Below are 13,965 nucleotides of genomic sequence, written 5' to 3' on the forward strand. Positions count from 1 at the left end.
ATAACACGAGACACCATTACTTATACAAAACTTTAATGTTTTATATTATTTTGACCGTCTAGATGTTAAGAGGGCTTCTATCAGAAATTAATTAAAACTGATTTTCACAAAACACACTAATGCACTTACACACATGACAACATGTTGAAAATGTTTTAAATTGATGTTTTTTTCAAATCCCAAACAGGCCAGCAATGAGTATCCTATGTTCGTATTTTGTGATTTTATATATATATATATATAAGATATATATATATATATATATATATATATATATATATATATATATATATATATATATATATATATATATATATATATCTTATATATATATGCCTATTATTTATCATATATAGGCCTATTTATATATCATATATAGGCCTATATATATATATATATATATATATATATATATATATATATATATATATATATATATATATATATATATATATATATATATATCACCAACATTGCATATACATGATACGTAAGCAGATGGAGAAGAGTTAAGCCATGTATTACATATTGATAACGTAGAAAAGCTGTACAAAGTTCGACCCGCGTGACACAGTACAGAAACTCTCAAGCTTTAGGTTGTTGGGTCGATTGTTTTGTAGTTGCTAGTTGCAAGTTGCAAATTTGGAAGGCGAGCTAGAGAACAGTCTTGCTACTTCAAATGACACTTGCGTACTTCTGTTTCTATGATATTGTCCCGTAAAAGATTATATTGCCATATAAATGGAGTATTTTTAACTTTACCTTTTATCCACTGTGCTTACGTGTTGTTAGTTGTTAAACGTGTGCTCTAACCCGCCGTACACCACTGAAACTAGCAACTATAAAACAATCCACCCAACAAGCTGAAGTTTGAGAGTCCCTCTACTAGTCACGCGGGTCGTACTTGGTACAACTTTTCTACTATATAAAACTGTTGACATCACAATAGATAGTCTGTGATAGAATTAAACCTCTCTGGAAACACTGAGAGCTCACAACACAATTGATCTTGAGAACGTAACGGGGTAATTCTCATTGTGAAATTTTATTTACTCACTTAATTTCAAATCAATTAATTGAAATGTAATTGTATTATCAGGTTTTAGCACGTCAGTATGTTTAATTTTAAGTTAACTCTTATTTTCACAGGTTGCAGAGAAAATCCTTTATATAATTTATCGTTGTTTTATCTTCAATTAAATCTGCTCTTATCTTATAAAACAGTTAACGCTGAATCCAGGCAATAGTATAGGGCAGGTGATTTAGGGGAGTAGCGCTTCCACAATGCTGCTCGATGTTGTTTTTTTTTATATCTTTCGCGTTGCAATTTTCAATTTTATCCTGTATCGATAGTTCACAATCGTTCTGTACAGATCTCGCACACGTTTTCTTAAATTTTCCTTTGTTTTATTTCAATACTGAAGTTTTTTCATGCCCAAATATTTTTATTTGCATCTTCAGTAGTCAGGTAAGCGTGTTTGATTTTTATTTATAACATTTTACTCAAAATGTTGTTTAGATCAATGTGTATTCGAATGCTTAGGAGAAATGTCATGACAAACAGCAAATATTTTTTTAGGATTTCTTGGAAACTACCTATTTTAGATGTGGATTGACGTACAATATATTAGTTTGATTATAAATGATCGAAATGGACAATAAAATGATATTTATGTATTTGTATATTTAGAAGTAAGTTGGCACTTTGTTTAAATATCATTACCAAATACTTATAGTATATTTTTGTTTTCTAGATGTCCTGTCATCACAAACTTATCTATATGGAAAACAGAATCAGCGTCTCCTCGAGGAGTTACCAAAAGATGGTGACTCAATTGATGAAATGAGCTGGTCCTACATCTTCACTACACTGAATCAGAAGATATGAGAGATGATAATAAGCTGCTGTATGCTTCCGAAATATTGATTGAAGCTTCTAGGCTGCAAGAGTTTCCAAAAGACACGTGACCTATGGTGAACCATTTTCCTGGAGATAACTCTGCAGCTGATACATAGCTGACTATGGTGCCTCATCACTCCATAGAAAAAAATGGTTCCAAATGAATATGTACATTCATCAATACAGTTGCGTCTTTTTAAGTTATATTTCGGTTTTTCTAGCTGTACCGTTGTATTTGTTACCATTGCTTACCACGAATAAATCTCTTCTTGTGTGATGGTATCGGCATTGTAAATTGCATGACCCATAACTTGTTGTGTAGAGGCAGATACAACAATAAACAGTTGATATTCGAGAAAAAGAGTAAACACTTAAAACCATCCTAACTTTATTACTTACATCAACTTAGAATTGCTAATTTATTTAGGCTTTTCCTTAAAGATTATGTCTAAAACAAACTGTCAACTTCTCAAGGGTCAATACCTAATTATTGATCTATCAAACCCAACCAATTACGCTACTCTCTATTTATTTTATAAAAAAATGTATTAAAATCATAATTGCAAGAAACATCTAGGTTCCTAGCTATCAATATTACAATATCAACAGCAATCGACTAATGATTGGACAAAAAAGACAATACAAGTATTTGGAAGCAGACAATGTTTACAAAATATCTATGTGGTCATAAAGTATTATTTTATTTCCAAATATGGACGATATGAGTCACTTGTTCATTACCATTAGCAGTCTATTTCTATGTTACGAAGATCGTTGTCAGTTAGAGCCTGTCAGTGTCAGACGTAATTATAATAAATATGATAAAAGGTTAGAAGTTATGAGCTATGGTCCACATCCAGGTTTTTAAAAATGGAGTAATCTTCAGGCAATACACGGAGGCATTTGACTTAGGGGCAATGTATGGAGACGGAAATGACCCGAGACAATACTTGACATGAGTTAATGCCCTGCTTTTATGAAAATAATTCTAAGAGCTTGTAGTATGCAGTATTTTACATTACATATTGTAAAGCTCGGGGTCTGTTTGCTTTAAGCTAAGTGTAAATGTTAAAACCGTAAGTGATAACGAGGATAAAAGTTATCATTATTGCAGTCTGTATATCCTTTATGGTCAAGTGTAAAATTGCGGGTAGCTAAGAGTTACCATTTTACGAATGCAGGAAAAGATCAGGTCAAGTGGTTCTCTTAAAGTCAGGTTTAGAACAACGTTAGGCCCCATGCAAGACTGCTTGCTCTCTAACATCCTTTTCAACATCAATGCGTCGATTAAAATCCTTTCAAAGATTTTTTGACGCATTGGAAAAAGGTGTCGGATTAGTCAGCTTTCGCAACAGATTATTAACAGCCTAGGCGTGTTTTAAAAGTAATAGTATAATGTGAGTTTAATTCTAATTTGCACTTGCTTGTAATGCTGTTATAAACTTATGCAAGGCAAATTCGTATGTCTGTAGTTATGCACTCAAATTATTCGTTAAGTAAAAATTAAGGCAAACAATTTTTAAATAAATTAGTCAACGATGTATTAAACGAAATTTATTTTTATGCAGGTTAAAAATTGAGAAAAAAATGTACAATAGTGATACACCTCAAATCATAATGACAAATCATGCTATTATATTATATGTAAGTATTACCAGATGAACACTTCTTTTCACAAACTTAAAAAAAAAATAATCATATTAGCAAATATTTACATTTTCAATTTAAATAATCTGAATTTAAACTTCGAGTCAGAAATATTTTCAAATTAAAACGAGAACAATGATTTTAGTGTGATATGCAAGCGTAAAAATTCAGTGAACGAAGTAAACAGTTTTAATATAATCTATACTTGCCTAAATATTAATATGATTACATAATAATTAAACATTATTTTCTATTGTTTCAGTATCTCGCTTAGCACACTATTATTATCCGTGGCTGTTTTTATTTATTCAATTAAAACAGTTACACGTTTTAAAGTAAGTTTATTTTACCCTTGCATGCATGATGAGTTTTTAATTTTAATTTCTTAAAGGACTAATCTTGAGTGTGTGTATACAAATACAGAGAAATTGTGTGAGTATAGTGCTGGGGCGTTACTTACAAAATAATTTGTTCTGTCGATTTGTCAGAATATTTTATAATGATTTCTAATATTATTATGCAGTTGGAATTCAGAATTCTCACAAATGTTACGCTGAACGTGTTTAACAAATCTACTACGATTGAGAGAAATCTTAATTTTGAGGTAGGTATATACATACATTATATATATATATATATATATATATATATATATATATATATATATATATATATATATATATATATATATATAATGTGTTTGTGTGTGTATTGCCGACAATTGTGATAACATTGCGTTATACAGAATGCGGAGGCTTTGTATATAGTCTTTGTCGTTTTTAGACCAAAAATAAAATATCGGCAATGATATATTCTTGTCATTTGCATAACAAAAAATAGCTAGTCAATAAATAAATTGACAATAACTGCCCAGGCAAAGTATGTAATGCCAAACAGTCAAAAAAATGAAAGAAGAAATGCAAAATTAGCACCATTTTTGAGAGAACAAATGAATCAGAAGAAACATATTTTTTGTTGCATCAAAAGCTAGGATGTCATTTTGAATTGCACTAAGTTTTCTTTCTAGCTCTAACCCTAAAACTAACTTTTGTCCAAACTAATGCTAGACCTAACTCTAACCTTAACCCTAATATATATATATATATATATATATATATATATATATATATATATATATATATATATATATATATATATATATATATATATTCAGCAGACCGCATAGAGTAATACATATTTAATAAAATACGCATAAAATAAAATATCCCCCTTATCTGGTAACCATGATATGTGTTACATATATATCATCTATTTAGAATTGATTACGCATACTTTTAGATCAACAAATCAGATCAAGTGCAAGCTCACGTTTATCTTCGACCGTCAACCAGGTTTTCTGGAACTGAGAATTCAATTGGTATTTGGGTTTACCTCTTCATTACGCAATCAAAAATAAAATATCGGCAATGATATATCCTTGTCATTTGCATAACAAAAAATAGCTAGTCAATAAATAAATTGACAATAACTGCCCAGGCAAAGTATGTAATGCCAAACAGTCAAAAAAATGAAAGAAGAAATGCAAAATTAGCACCATTTTTGAGAGAACAAATGAATCAGAAGAAACATATTTTTTGTTGCATCAAAAGCTAGGATGTCATTTTGAATTGCACTAAGTTTTCTTTCTAGCTCTAACCCTAAAACTAACTTTTGTCCAAACTAATGCTAGACCTAACTCTAACCTTAACCCTAATATATATATACATATATATATATATATATATATATATATATATATATATATATATATATATATATATATATATATATATATATTCAGCAGACCGCATAGAGTAATACATATTTAATAAAATACGCATAAAATAAAATATCCCCCTTATCTGGTAACCATGATATGTGTTACATATATATCATCTATTTTAGAATTGATTACGCATACTTTTAGATCAACAAATCAGATCAAGTGCAAGCTCACGTTTATCTTCGACCGTCAACCAGGTTTTCTGGAACTGAGAATTCAATTGGTATTTGGGTTTACCTCTTCATTACGCAATCGTCTTATGTAGATTACTTAACAATAATTCTCCAACAAGTGATTCACTGTATTACAACTCAATTCTCAACACATTGATAAACTATTCTTACGATGATTTATAATATAAAACAAACACTTCGTAAATAGTATTATATTAACTCCGCCTTTTAATATCAAGTTTGAATATTCAGAAAAATAATGCGTGTACAATCCTTTTTAATTCTACTCCTAAGATCCAATATTCAGTCCGACTCAGCATTCAGTTCTATATATAGACCAGAGTACATTGGGATTCACTCAACAAAACAGTGGTGTGGATATAACACAAGAAGGGATTAAAATATTATTTTCTGGTTGGTTGATAAATAAACTGTTCTAGAAAGTTCTCCATGTATTAGATTAGAGTAAGACTCGTTTTATCCTTATTATTAGAAGTAATGCAAACGTAGTTTGTTAGGTTTATTACATTTTCAATGTGAAAAAAATGTTTATTCATACAGCTGTATTGTTCCATTTAGGTTTCTACTTTATATACAGCAACGTAAACTTTAAACCTAACACAACCCGGTCTTCATCATATTTCACATACCAGGTAAAATTACTTACATATATCAAAGAATTGTTTTAGTTATTTAAATCGATGTGATATTAAGGCGCATAACCAGGGGAAACTTATACTTAATTGTGCTGGAGGCGTTGTCGTGACGTCAATGAAAATGGTTGTTAAAATTCGAAAAAACATGTCTCGATTTCGAACCCTCTGGCAGAAAAGGCTCGATCCCTTCCAAAACTAAAAACTAAGACGAAAAAGAAAGAAGAAGACTGTGATCTTTGTACTGTGTAATTATTTATTAGTTAAAGCCTCATTCTCATTACATAGAGACATGTTAACTCTAATCCAAAACGTCGTTTACTGAGGAACCTTATAAAAAAGGTTTTGAAAATTAAAACGGCATTAATGAATCTTTTTATTTACAAAATATTACTTAAATGTTATATTTTTTCCCAGACGTGGTTTCAGTACGTCCGCAGACACTCAGCCAACAACCCAGTTTTATCTGGTGTCTTGTTGAGGACAGTCCACACTCTTTGTGACAACTGTACTAACAGCCAAGAAACTGCTTATACAGGTGGGCGAGTTGGTGTTAGCTACTTAATAGACTTTATAAGTAATTAGTACTAGATGCTAACAAGATTAATATTAAACTTCAATAAATATTTTTAGGGTTTAAAAAGTAAGATGTTTTAAGTCATTATTTTCTTAAAAACCAAGTAAGTTAATGCAATGTATTTGCTGGCTACATGTAGTAAAAATTGTGCGAACTAAATGACGTTTTCGGTTTCACGGGTAAAACTAAATACTATATAGTGTCTATTGAAAAAAAAACATGTTTTCCGTAAACATTTCTTGCAATTATTTGAAGAAAACCAATAATCATACAATGGTCTAAAACTCTTCTGATAAAGGCACCATGATTTGATTGTAACCATTACAGGTGGGGTATATTATCTGCAAACCGGCGACCTCATTCAAGTGTGTGTGTCAGGTCAAGGACTTGTTGATTTTGGACCAGAACAAACATACCTCGGTCTTTTTCTACTGCAAACTTAGGTTGGTAAATAACGAGAACAAATATAACTCGGCCTTTTTCTACTGCAATCTTAGGTTGGTAAATAACGAGAACAAACATACCTCGGTCATTTTCTACTGCAATCTTAGGTTGGTAAATAACGAGAACAAACATACCTCGGCCTTTTTCTACTGCAATCTTAGTTTGGTAGATAACAAGAGAAAATATGGCTAAAAATATATCAATCTAGATATAGTACATTTTCAAGATTTTACCACCACAACCTCCCTTCACTCCTCACCCCTCCCCAAATTTTACGATAATTAACGAGATACATATGTGCTTTGTTTATTCACATAGTTTATTTTTTTGTGATAGACATTTTATGTAGCCTTTTCACTATTTAGTGACATGAAATAATAATATAATATAAGTTACTATTTGTTTCATAAACTTGAGAAATTTTTATGTACAGATGTAAAAATAACCCTACAAATGTTTCTTTGTTTAAATTCTTCATTAGCGCAATTATTAAGCCCTAGTTTCTATTTGTATTAATAATGTATATTCATATCTGCAGTAACACAAATCACGAAAACCCAAAACAAAGTGAGAAAAAGAAATTTGGGGCAACCAGGTACGCCTGAAGGTAGAGCCAAATAAATATTAAATGATTTATTGACCAAATGTTTAGCTCATTTAAAATCTATTATGATATTTTAAAATTCAAATACTTTAAAGATCCATTTCTTAATAACATACATGTGTATCAATAAGTGTAAAAGTTAATTTTAAATACCTAATGAGTTCTACAAAAATGTACTTTCTTTTTTACGGGACTTTGAGCTTTGAGAGTGTATTAGTCAAGCCATAAGATTTTATCTCAGTAATGACACACTTCTTGTCACTATAATTATAAGTTAATTTATGTGTTTTCTTTTTCTTTTATTTTAGACATGCCATACTGTGAGAGTCTAAGTAAAGTTATCAAAAGTGACCAAACATATGTCTTTAATTCAGGTGAGAAATATGACACACATAAAGCAACAGGTTTAAGCTACTATAAATATGTGCTAGTGAAAACATATAGATGACTTTATTATCGTAAATTCATACTTGATTAAATGAAGAAAATTGAATCATTTTAAAGGGTATCTGAAAATCATTGTTTAGCTATTTTAGACTTTTTAAATATTCTGTTCCCCTATTCCTGTAGGAAATCATGAAGCTGAGATGTGCTATGGAGGAGAAGCTGATCTACACAAACATGTTAATGGCTGTAAGAAGAATCCAGGTCACAAAGGTTTTATTCCTCTTAAAGATTTCAACACAAATTATCTCCCCTCACGTTTCCATGACGACGACCTCATGTCTGAGACAATCAAAACATTGGCAGCCCTAACTGTCCAGGTAAAGACTAAATTCACCAGTCTAGAGAGACCAGAGTTTTACCCAGGCACTCAAGTTCCATATCCATGTTGTAATGACAGAGGAAGTCACGTGATGAGGTTAGGGACGGGGAGGGTTATGGTGTGTACAAGTACACCGAGAGTTACGGAACTTGTCGTTGTGCCAAGTGTCAAGTCTCTGCCACACCCAGCAAAGTGTGGGGGAAGGTTTATGTGTTGACAGCAACACACGTGGTGTTTGATGCCAGTGAGGCGAGACAGACCAGGTGTGTTTTAGGTTTTGATGACAATAAAAGTCCAGTGGTCAGTCTTGATGGCTGGGAGGTGGGTGGGGCAGACATTGAGAGTGACTTGTGTTGGTTGAGATATGTGACATGTGACTTAGAGTTGGTTGATGAACTGGGCAAGATGTTGCGGCGCTTTAGAGAATTATGTAGGGAAGTCAATAACAAATACAGGAGATTTATTGATGTGGAAAAGTTGACCGTTTTAGTGTCACATCCTCATGGCTGTCCTAAACAGGTCTCTGTAGGACAATGGACACACAGACGTGAGAGGTATGATAGTGATGATGATGATGATGATATCCCCTGGACCAGGTACTGGTACACAACATGTACATGTCCAGGCTCCAGTGGAGCGCCTGTCTATTTTCTTTATTCTTATTTCTTCTAAATACTTTCACCAAATGGTGAAAGAACACTCGCATGTTGAAATTTAAGTCTCTCGTTCCTAGTCATCTAGCTCTGATGGGTACCTGAGTAAATTCGAGAAATATATACTCGGCTGTGATCACACAATTAATTCATAAGCCATGTTGAAAGAAATAGATTAAATCTATTTCATCTTCTAGATTGACTTTCGCATTTAAAAGATAACGATACTTCCTTGGATTTTATGTCAAAACTTGGTAAATATTTGTAACATTACAAACAAAGATTAATGGTCACAAAACCAACAGTTCATAATGAGCTCACAAAAAATTGAAAGATTAAACGGGCATTTTTTTTTATAGAAAATATTTTAGAGCTATTTTCATACATGCAATATTAATCAAAGCTGTACAATCAAAAATATAAAAGACATTTGGTTAGATAGGCGTAATGTTTATTTTATAACTTGAAAACTGAATTGTAAAAAAATAAACCGGGAATGATCTCCCCTAAACTTTCTCGAATATTCTCATATAACACTACGGGGGATATAAATATGATTTTTAATCCATTTTTAATTTCTTAATATTATAAAATAGAATAGAATCTGTGTATAATAGTGCGGAATATTATTAGTAGTTTATAAATTCACATTGCTTTTTTTTTTTTTGAGAAACTGAAAATAGCGTAAATTACTGCTTCATGTCAATGGAAATTACTCAGAGAATTAGAACTTTTACTTATATGTGAAATTTCTTTTATCTATCTCAAACAGTAATCAAGTTATATGCTTTTGAAAAACCAAAAGTTCCACTTTCGGTTACCGGAAATCGCTAAAGGTCAATGGAAATTACTCAGAGAATTAGAACTTTTACTCATATGTGAAGTTTCTTTTATCTATCTCAAACAGTAACCAAGTTATATGCTTTTTAAAAAACAAAAGTTCCACTTTCGGTTACCGGAAATCGCTGAAAAGTTCATACAGAACTACAAATTCCATTTAATACTTGTACATGCAATTTCATCAACCTAGCTGTATCGGTATTCAAGTTATCATGTTTACAGAGACGCTTAAGCACACATAGACATACGGACACAATTGCAAAGCCCAGTTTTTCCGAATTAATTATGCATAGAACACCGAAAATTTGATGAATCTGCATGTATTTTTTTCCCGATTAAAATAAATTCCTTATACTCCGTATATAATGAATTACTGAGGTGTAAATCGATTATATTATACTCAGTATACGAGAAAGTAAAAACGCTTACAGTCAAAGGGAAACAACAATAAAAATATTTTAAGAGACACGATTTTCACGATTATCTTTCTTTTTTTCCTGCAATGTCAATAGTTTATGTCGGTAAATCTCTCTAAGCTAAACACAGGAATATATTAACCTCCATCGTATTATAGGGGCATTTATATATTGTATAAATTGTGTTCCAAAATATGAAATCTTCTTAATGTTTTGTTTTATTTTTGGTCATTTAGTATAGGTGCCTTTAGTTGGCGCTGTACTGTAAGCTCTGCACGAATAAAGAGCCATGGTCAAAGGGAAATAACAATGAAATTATTTCACATTCAATAGAATTTCATGGTTGTCTTTCTTCAATTTAATTTCAGATCCATAATTGTTTTGTCAACGTTATAGCAAACATCAATAAAAACAATACCAAAAGAGTTGCTACCGAATCAGCACCAATGAAGTCGTCAACTCGTGTCGTTTAAACCTTACATAAAGAGTCTAAAAGTGGCTATTAATACAACAGTGCCAAGCTAGGGAAGCATACAAGGTGACACGCTATTGTACACGGTATCAAATGCCCGTACCGTTTGGTTTCTTTGATACAAAACAATGTATTTTTATGTTTACAACTGAAATTTTAAACACAATTTAACACGTTTTCTCTGCCGCCCACAAATTGAGATTAAAGTCCAGGCCAGCCTAAGATGATGTAACAAGTATGTTAGGGGAATTCAAGACAATATATATTAACATGCAGACAATAGAGACAGCTCTATCAGAAAGAGAAAAATAAGTCAGACACGATTAGACGACTACAAAAAACAAAATAGGACCGGCTTTTTTTTACTAGTGTCAGTGAGTGCAACACCGATGTATATCCAAAGAGATTCTCTGGGTGCGAGCTGTATGGCAAGGAATATGCATAGTAAAATTGTCTACCTTGTTCGTCAAGTAAATTGTTAGGATTGCTTCGATTTCCTGTGGCATGACACTGTTCCTTGTTGGATGTCATGTACGCATCCTAAAAACCTCATTCCACTGTGATACAACACATTAAAATGGCCGCCATACAATACACTTTACCCAACACAACGTTTATACCTAATAAAATAACATAAGTTTGTCTACAATATTTGCGACTTGATAAAATGAAATTGTAAGTGGAAAAAATCAGTGGCGTAGCTAGGATTTTTGGGCCCCTATGCAAAAAGTGTTAGTGTGCCCCTTGCAGGCGTAGCGATCCTTCCCGGCTACTGGGGACAAACTTTCGACTTGCATCCTCCCCCCCCCCCCCGCCCCAGGCTTTCGATTTGCACTTTCAGTATAAGTATTCAAAGATGAAAAAGGGCTCCTATTTGCCTTGGGCCCATATGCCTTGCTTACGCTAGCTTAACGGTAGCTACGCCACTGGAAAAAATGATTTAATCGAATTGAAAAACTAGAAAAAAGGCCGGTAAAAAAATACATTAATGAAATATTTTTTTTATTAACTAATATGTGTAGAGATTGTATGAGGTACAAAAAGTTTAGAAATTATATCAAAACGAAGCCTGTTTTATTGTGTGTGTGTGTGTGTGTGTGTGTGTGTGTTGGCCTGAGTGTGTATGTATGTGTATTTCTATGTATGTGTATGTGTGTGTGTATGATCTGTTTATCGAGGTTTATTTTGCATCTTTTTCTCATCACTAGAGCTATGGCAACATCTATATTTAGCATCGATAAGGTCTAACAGGGATAATGCACATATCATCGTTTTTTCCTAATCACTTGAGCAGCTCTATGATAGCACAGGTCGAGGTGTGTAGGTCTATTGCTTGAGGGTGTGTTAAAATGATTTGCTCGTTAAAAATTGTTTCAGTCGAAATGTAAATAGAACTACTTATAAATAGTATTATAATGATAATAGATCTGCGACTAGTTGAGCCTGGAAGTCTTAGCTCGTGTCCTCTATTCTGTCACCTATGTCAATTGGGGAGAAATTGGGAATACTTTAATTTATGCTGCTTTTCCATCAAGATATTCCCCAACATCAACACAGACGATGTTATGAGTGTTTCCCTAATGGTTTGTGGTTTACCCTGCTTTACGATATGGTAAACGGCTTTGTACGATGCGGTGAGGAATAGGCAGCTTATCCTTTTCATCCAATATGGTTCTCTTCACCTAGTAGAGTATTGACATTCCGCCGAACTGTTCATAAAAATCAGCTCTTTTCTTTATTTTAATAAACACTAGACCAACCCTTACTACTCAATCCTACCCGTTGTCCATAAACAAACAGTTACATTACAGTATGTTAACGTAAAAATAGAGTCGATTAAACTCCGGCTATACCTACACCAGTGGCGGAACTAGAAAACAGGGGCCACCCCGCAAAAAAATTTTTTAGGCCCCCCCCCATATAAATATATAGGCCTATATATGTATATATATATATATATATATATATATATATATATATATATATATATATATATATACTCAAACACAACATACGAACATAGGATACTTATTCATGCTGGCCTGTTCGTGTTATGAGAAATACGTGATTTTTTTTTATTAAAACAAATTACAACATCATGTCATGAGTGTAAGTCAGGGGTCGGCAACCTTTTGGGACGGAAGAGCCAAAAATTACAATTTACCACATTTCAAAGTTTTTAAAGAGCCACAAACATTTTCATTTCAATATTATGATAATATATATATATATATGTATATATATATATATATATAATAAATAGCTTAAAATATGAAATAATATTTATTCATATAAAAACATACACATGTTTCACACAAAACATATTAAAGTAGTTTAGCAAGCTCTGCTCGAAATTAGAAACTTTACATTGTTATTAGATCTAAATCTTTAATTACCGAGTATTGCAGACTAATATTTTTATGAGTTTTAAAAATAAATTAAAATAAGTATTAATATTTGTGCATGGAGCTGAAGAGCCGCATCTTGACATCAAAGGAGCCGCATGCGGCTCGCGAGCCGCAGGTTGCCGACCCCTGGTGTAAGTCGTAAGTGCATTAGTCTGTTTTGTGAAAATCAGTTTTATATTATCTCTGCCGTACGACCTTTAACCTCCTATCGGTCAAAAGAATATAAAACATGAAAGCTTTCTGTAAATAATGGTTTCTCGTGTCATGTTTATTTTTATGTTTTTTTGTATTTATTTTATTAATTTTAAATACATTTTCTTTTTATACAGTGTCATTCTTTAGTAAATAATTTATAAACAAATAATAATAAAGAGAAGTAATTGCTTTTTAATTTGTTTAGTACAAATCTATTAAAAATGAGCATCATTATTTGACTATTTAAAAAAGGGAAATAAGTCATGGAAGTGGTTTGAACGTTTGCTTATCTTTGATAAGTGTCAATGTAGGAGAAAGAGGACTCGGCTTTCACGGTGGTTTAAAAACGAAGGAAAAATGAGCGTGGGGTGGTGTCTATAGAATAAAGATAATCCAACCGCAGCCACGGTAATCTTTTTTACAAAACAAACATT

The 13,965-nt window shown here is 32.0% G+C and overlaps 1 protein-coding gene and 1 long non-coding RNA gene across 2 annotated transcripts; both read left to right on the forward strand.

Moving 5' to 3' along the window:
- Window positions 1-962: 962 nt before the first annotated feature.
- LOC131935607 (uncharacterized) lies at window positions 963-5,250 on the forward strand. The gene is made up of 5 exons (XR_009385957.1): window positions 963-1,025; window positions 3,469-3,544; window positions 3,810-3,882; window positions 4,071-4,151; window positions 4,847-5,250. It is a non-coding gene; the product is annotated as an uncharacterized LOC131935607 (long non-coding RNA).
- A 2,000-nt stretch (window positions 5,251-7,250) lies between these two features.
- On the forward strand, window positions 7,251-10,656 carry LOC131935605 (uncharacterized). Its single transcript, XM_059292105.1, has 4 exons — window positions 7,251-7,284; window positions 7,716-7,772; window positions 8,090-8,155; window positions 8,352-10,656. Exons 3-4 carry the CDS (start codon window positions 8,092-8,094, stop codon window positions 8,762-8,764), a joined length of 477 nt encoding a protein of 158 aa, XP_059148088.1. The 5' UTR covers window positions 7,251-7,284; window positions 7,716-7,772; window positions 8,090-8,091; the 3' UTR covers window positions 8,765-10,656.
- Window positions 10,657-13,965: the final 3,309 nt, after the last annotated feature.

This window comes from Physella acuta, unplaced genomic scaffold, assembly GCF_028476545.2.
Source record: "Physella acuta isolate Inbredline_101_S28 unplaced genomic scaffold, ASM2847654v3 ptg000150l, whole genome shotgun sequence".
Lineage (NCBI taxonomy): Eukaryota > Metazoa > Mollusca > Gastropoda > Physidae > Physella > Physella acuta.

What these genes read in the sequence shown, in the direction of transcription:
- LOC131935605 (XM_059292105.1), top strand. Translation starts at nt 8,092, where the DNA reads ATGCCATACTGTGAGAGTCTAAGTAAAGTTATCAAAAGTGACCAAACA. An exon ending in AACATATGTCTTTAATTCAG is followed by an intron (nt 8,156 to 8,351) that starts GTGAGAAATATG and finishes CTATTCCTGTAG; the next exon opens with GAAATCATGAAGCTGAGATG.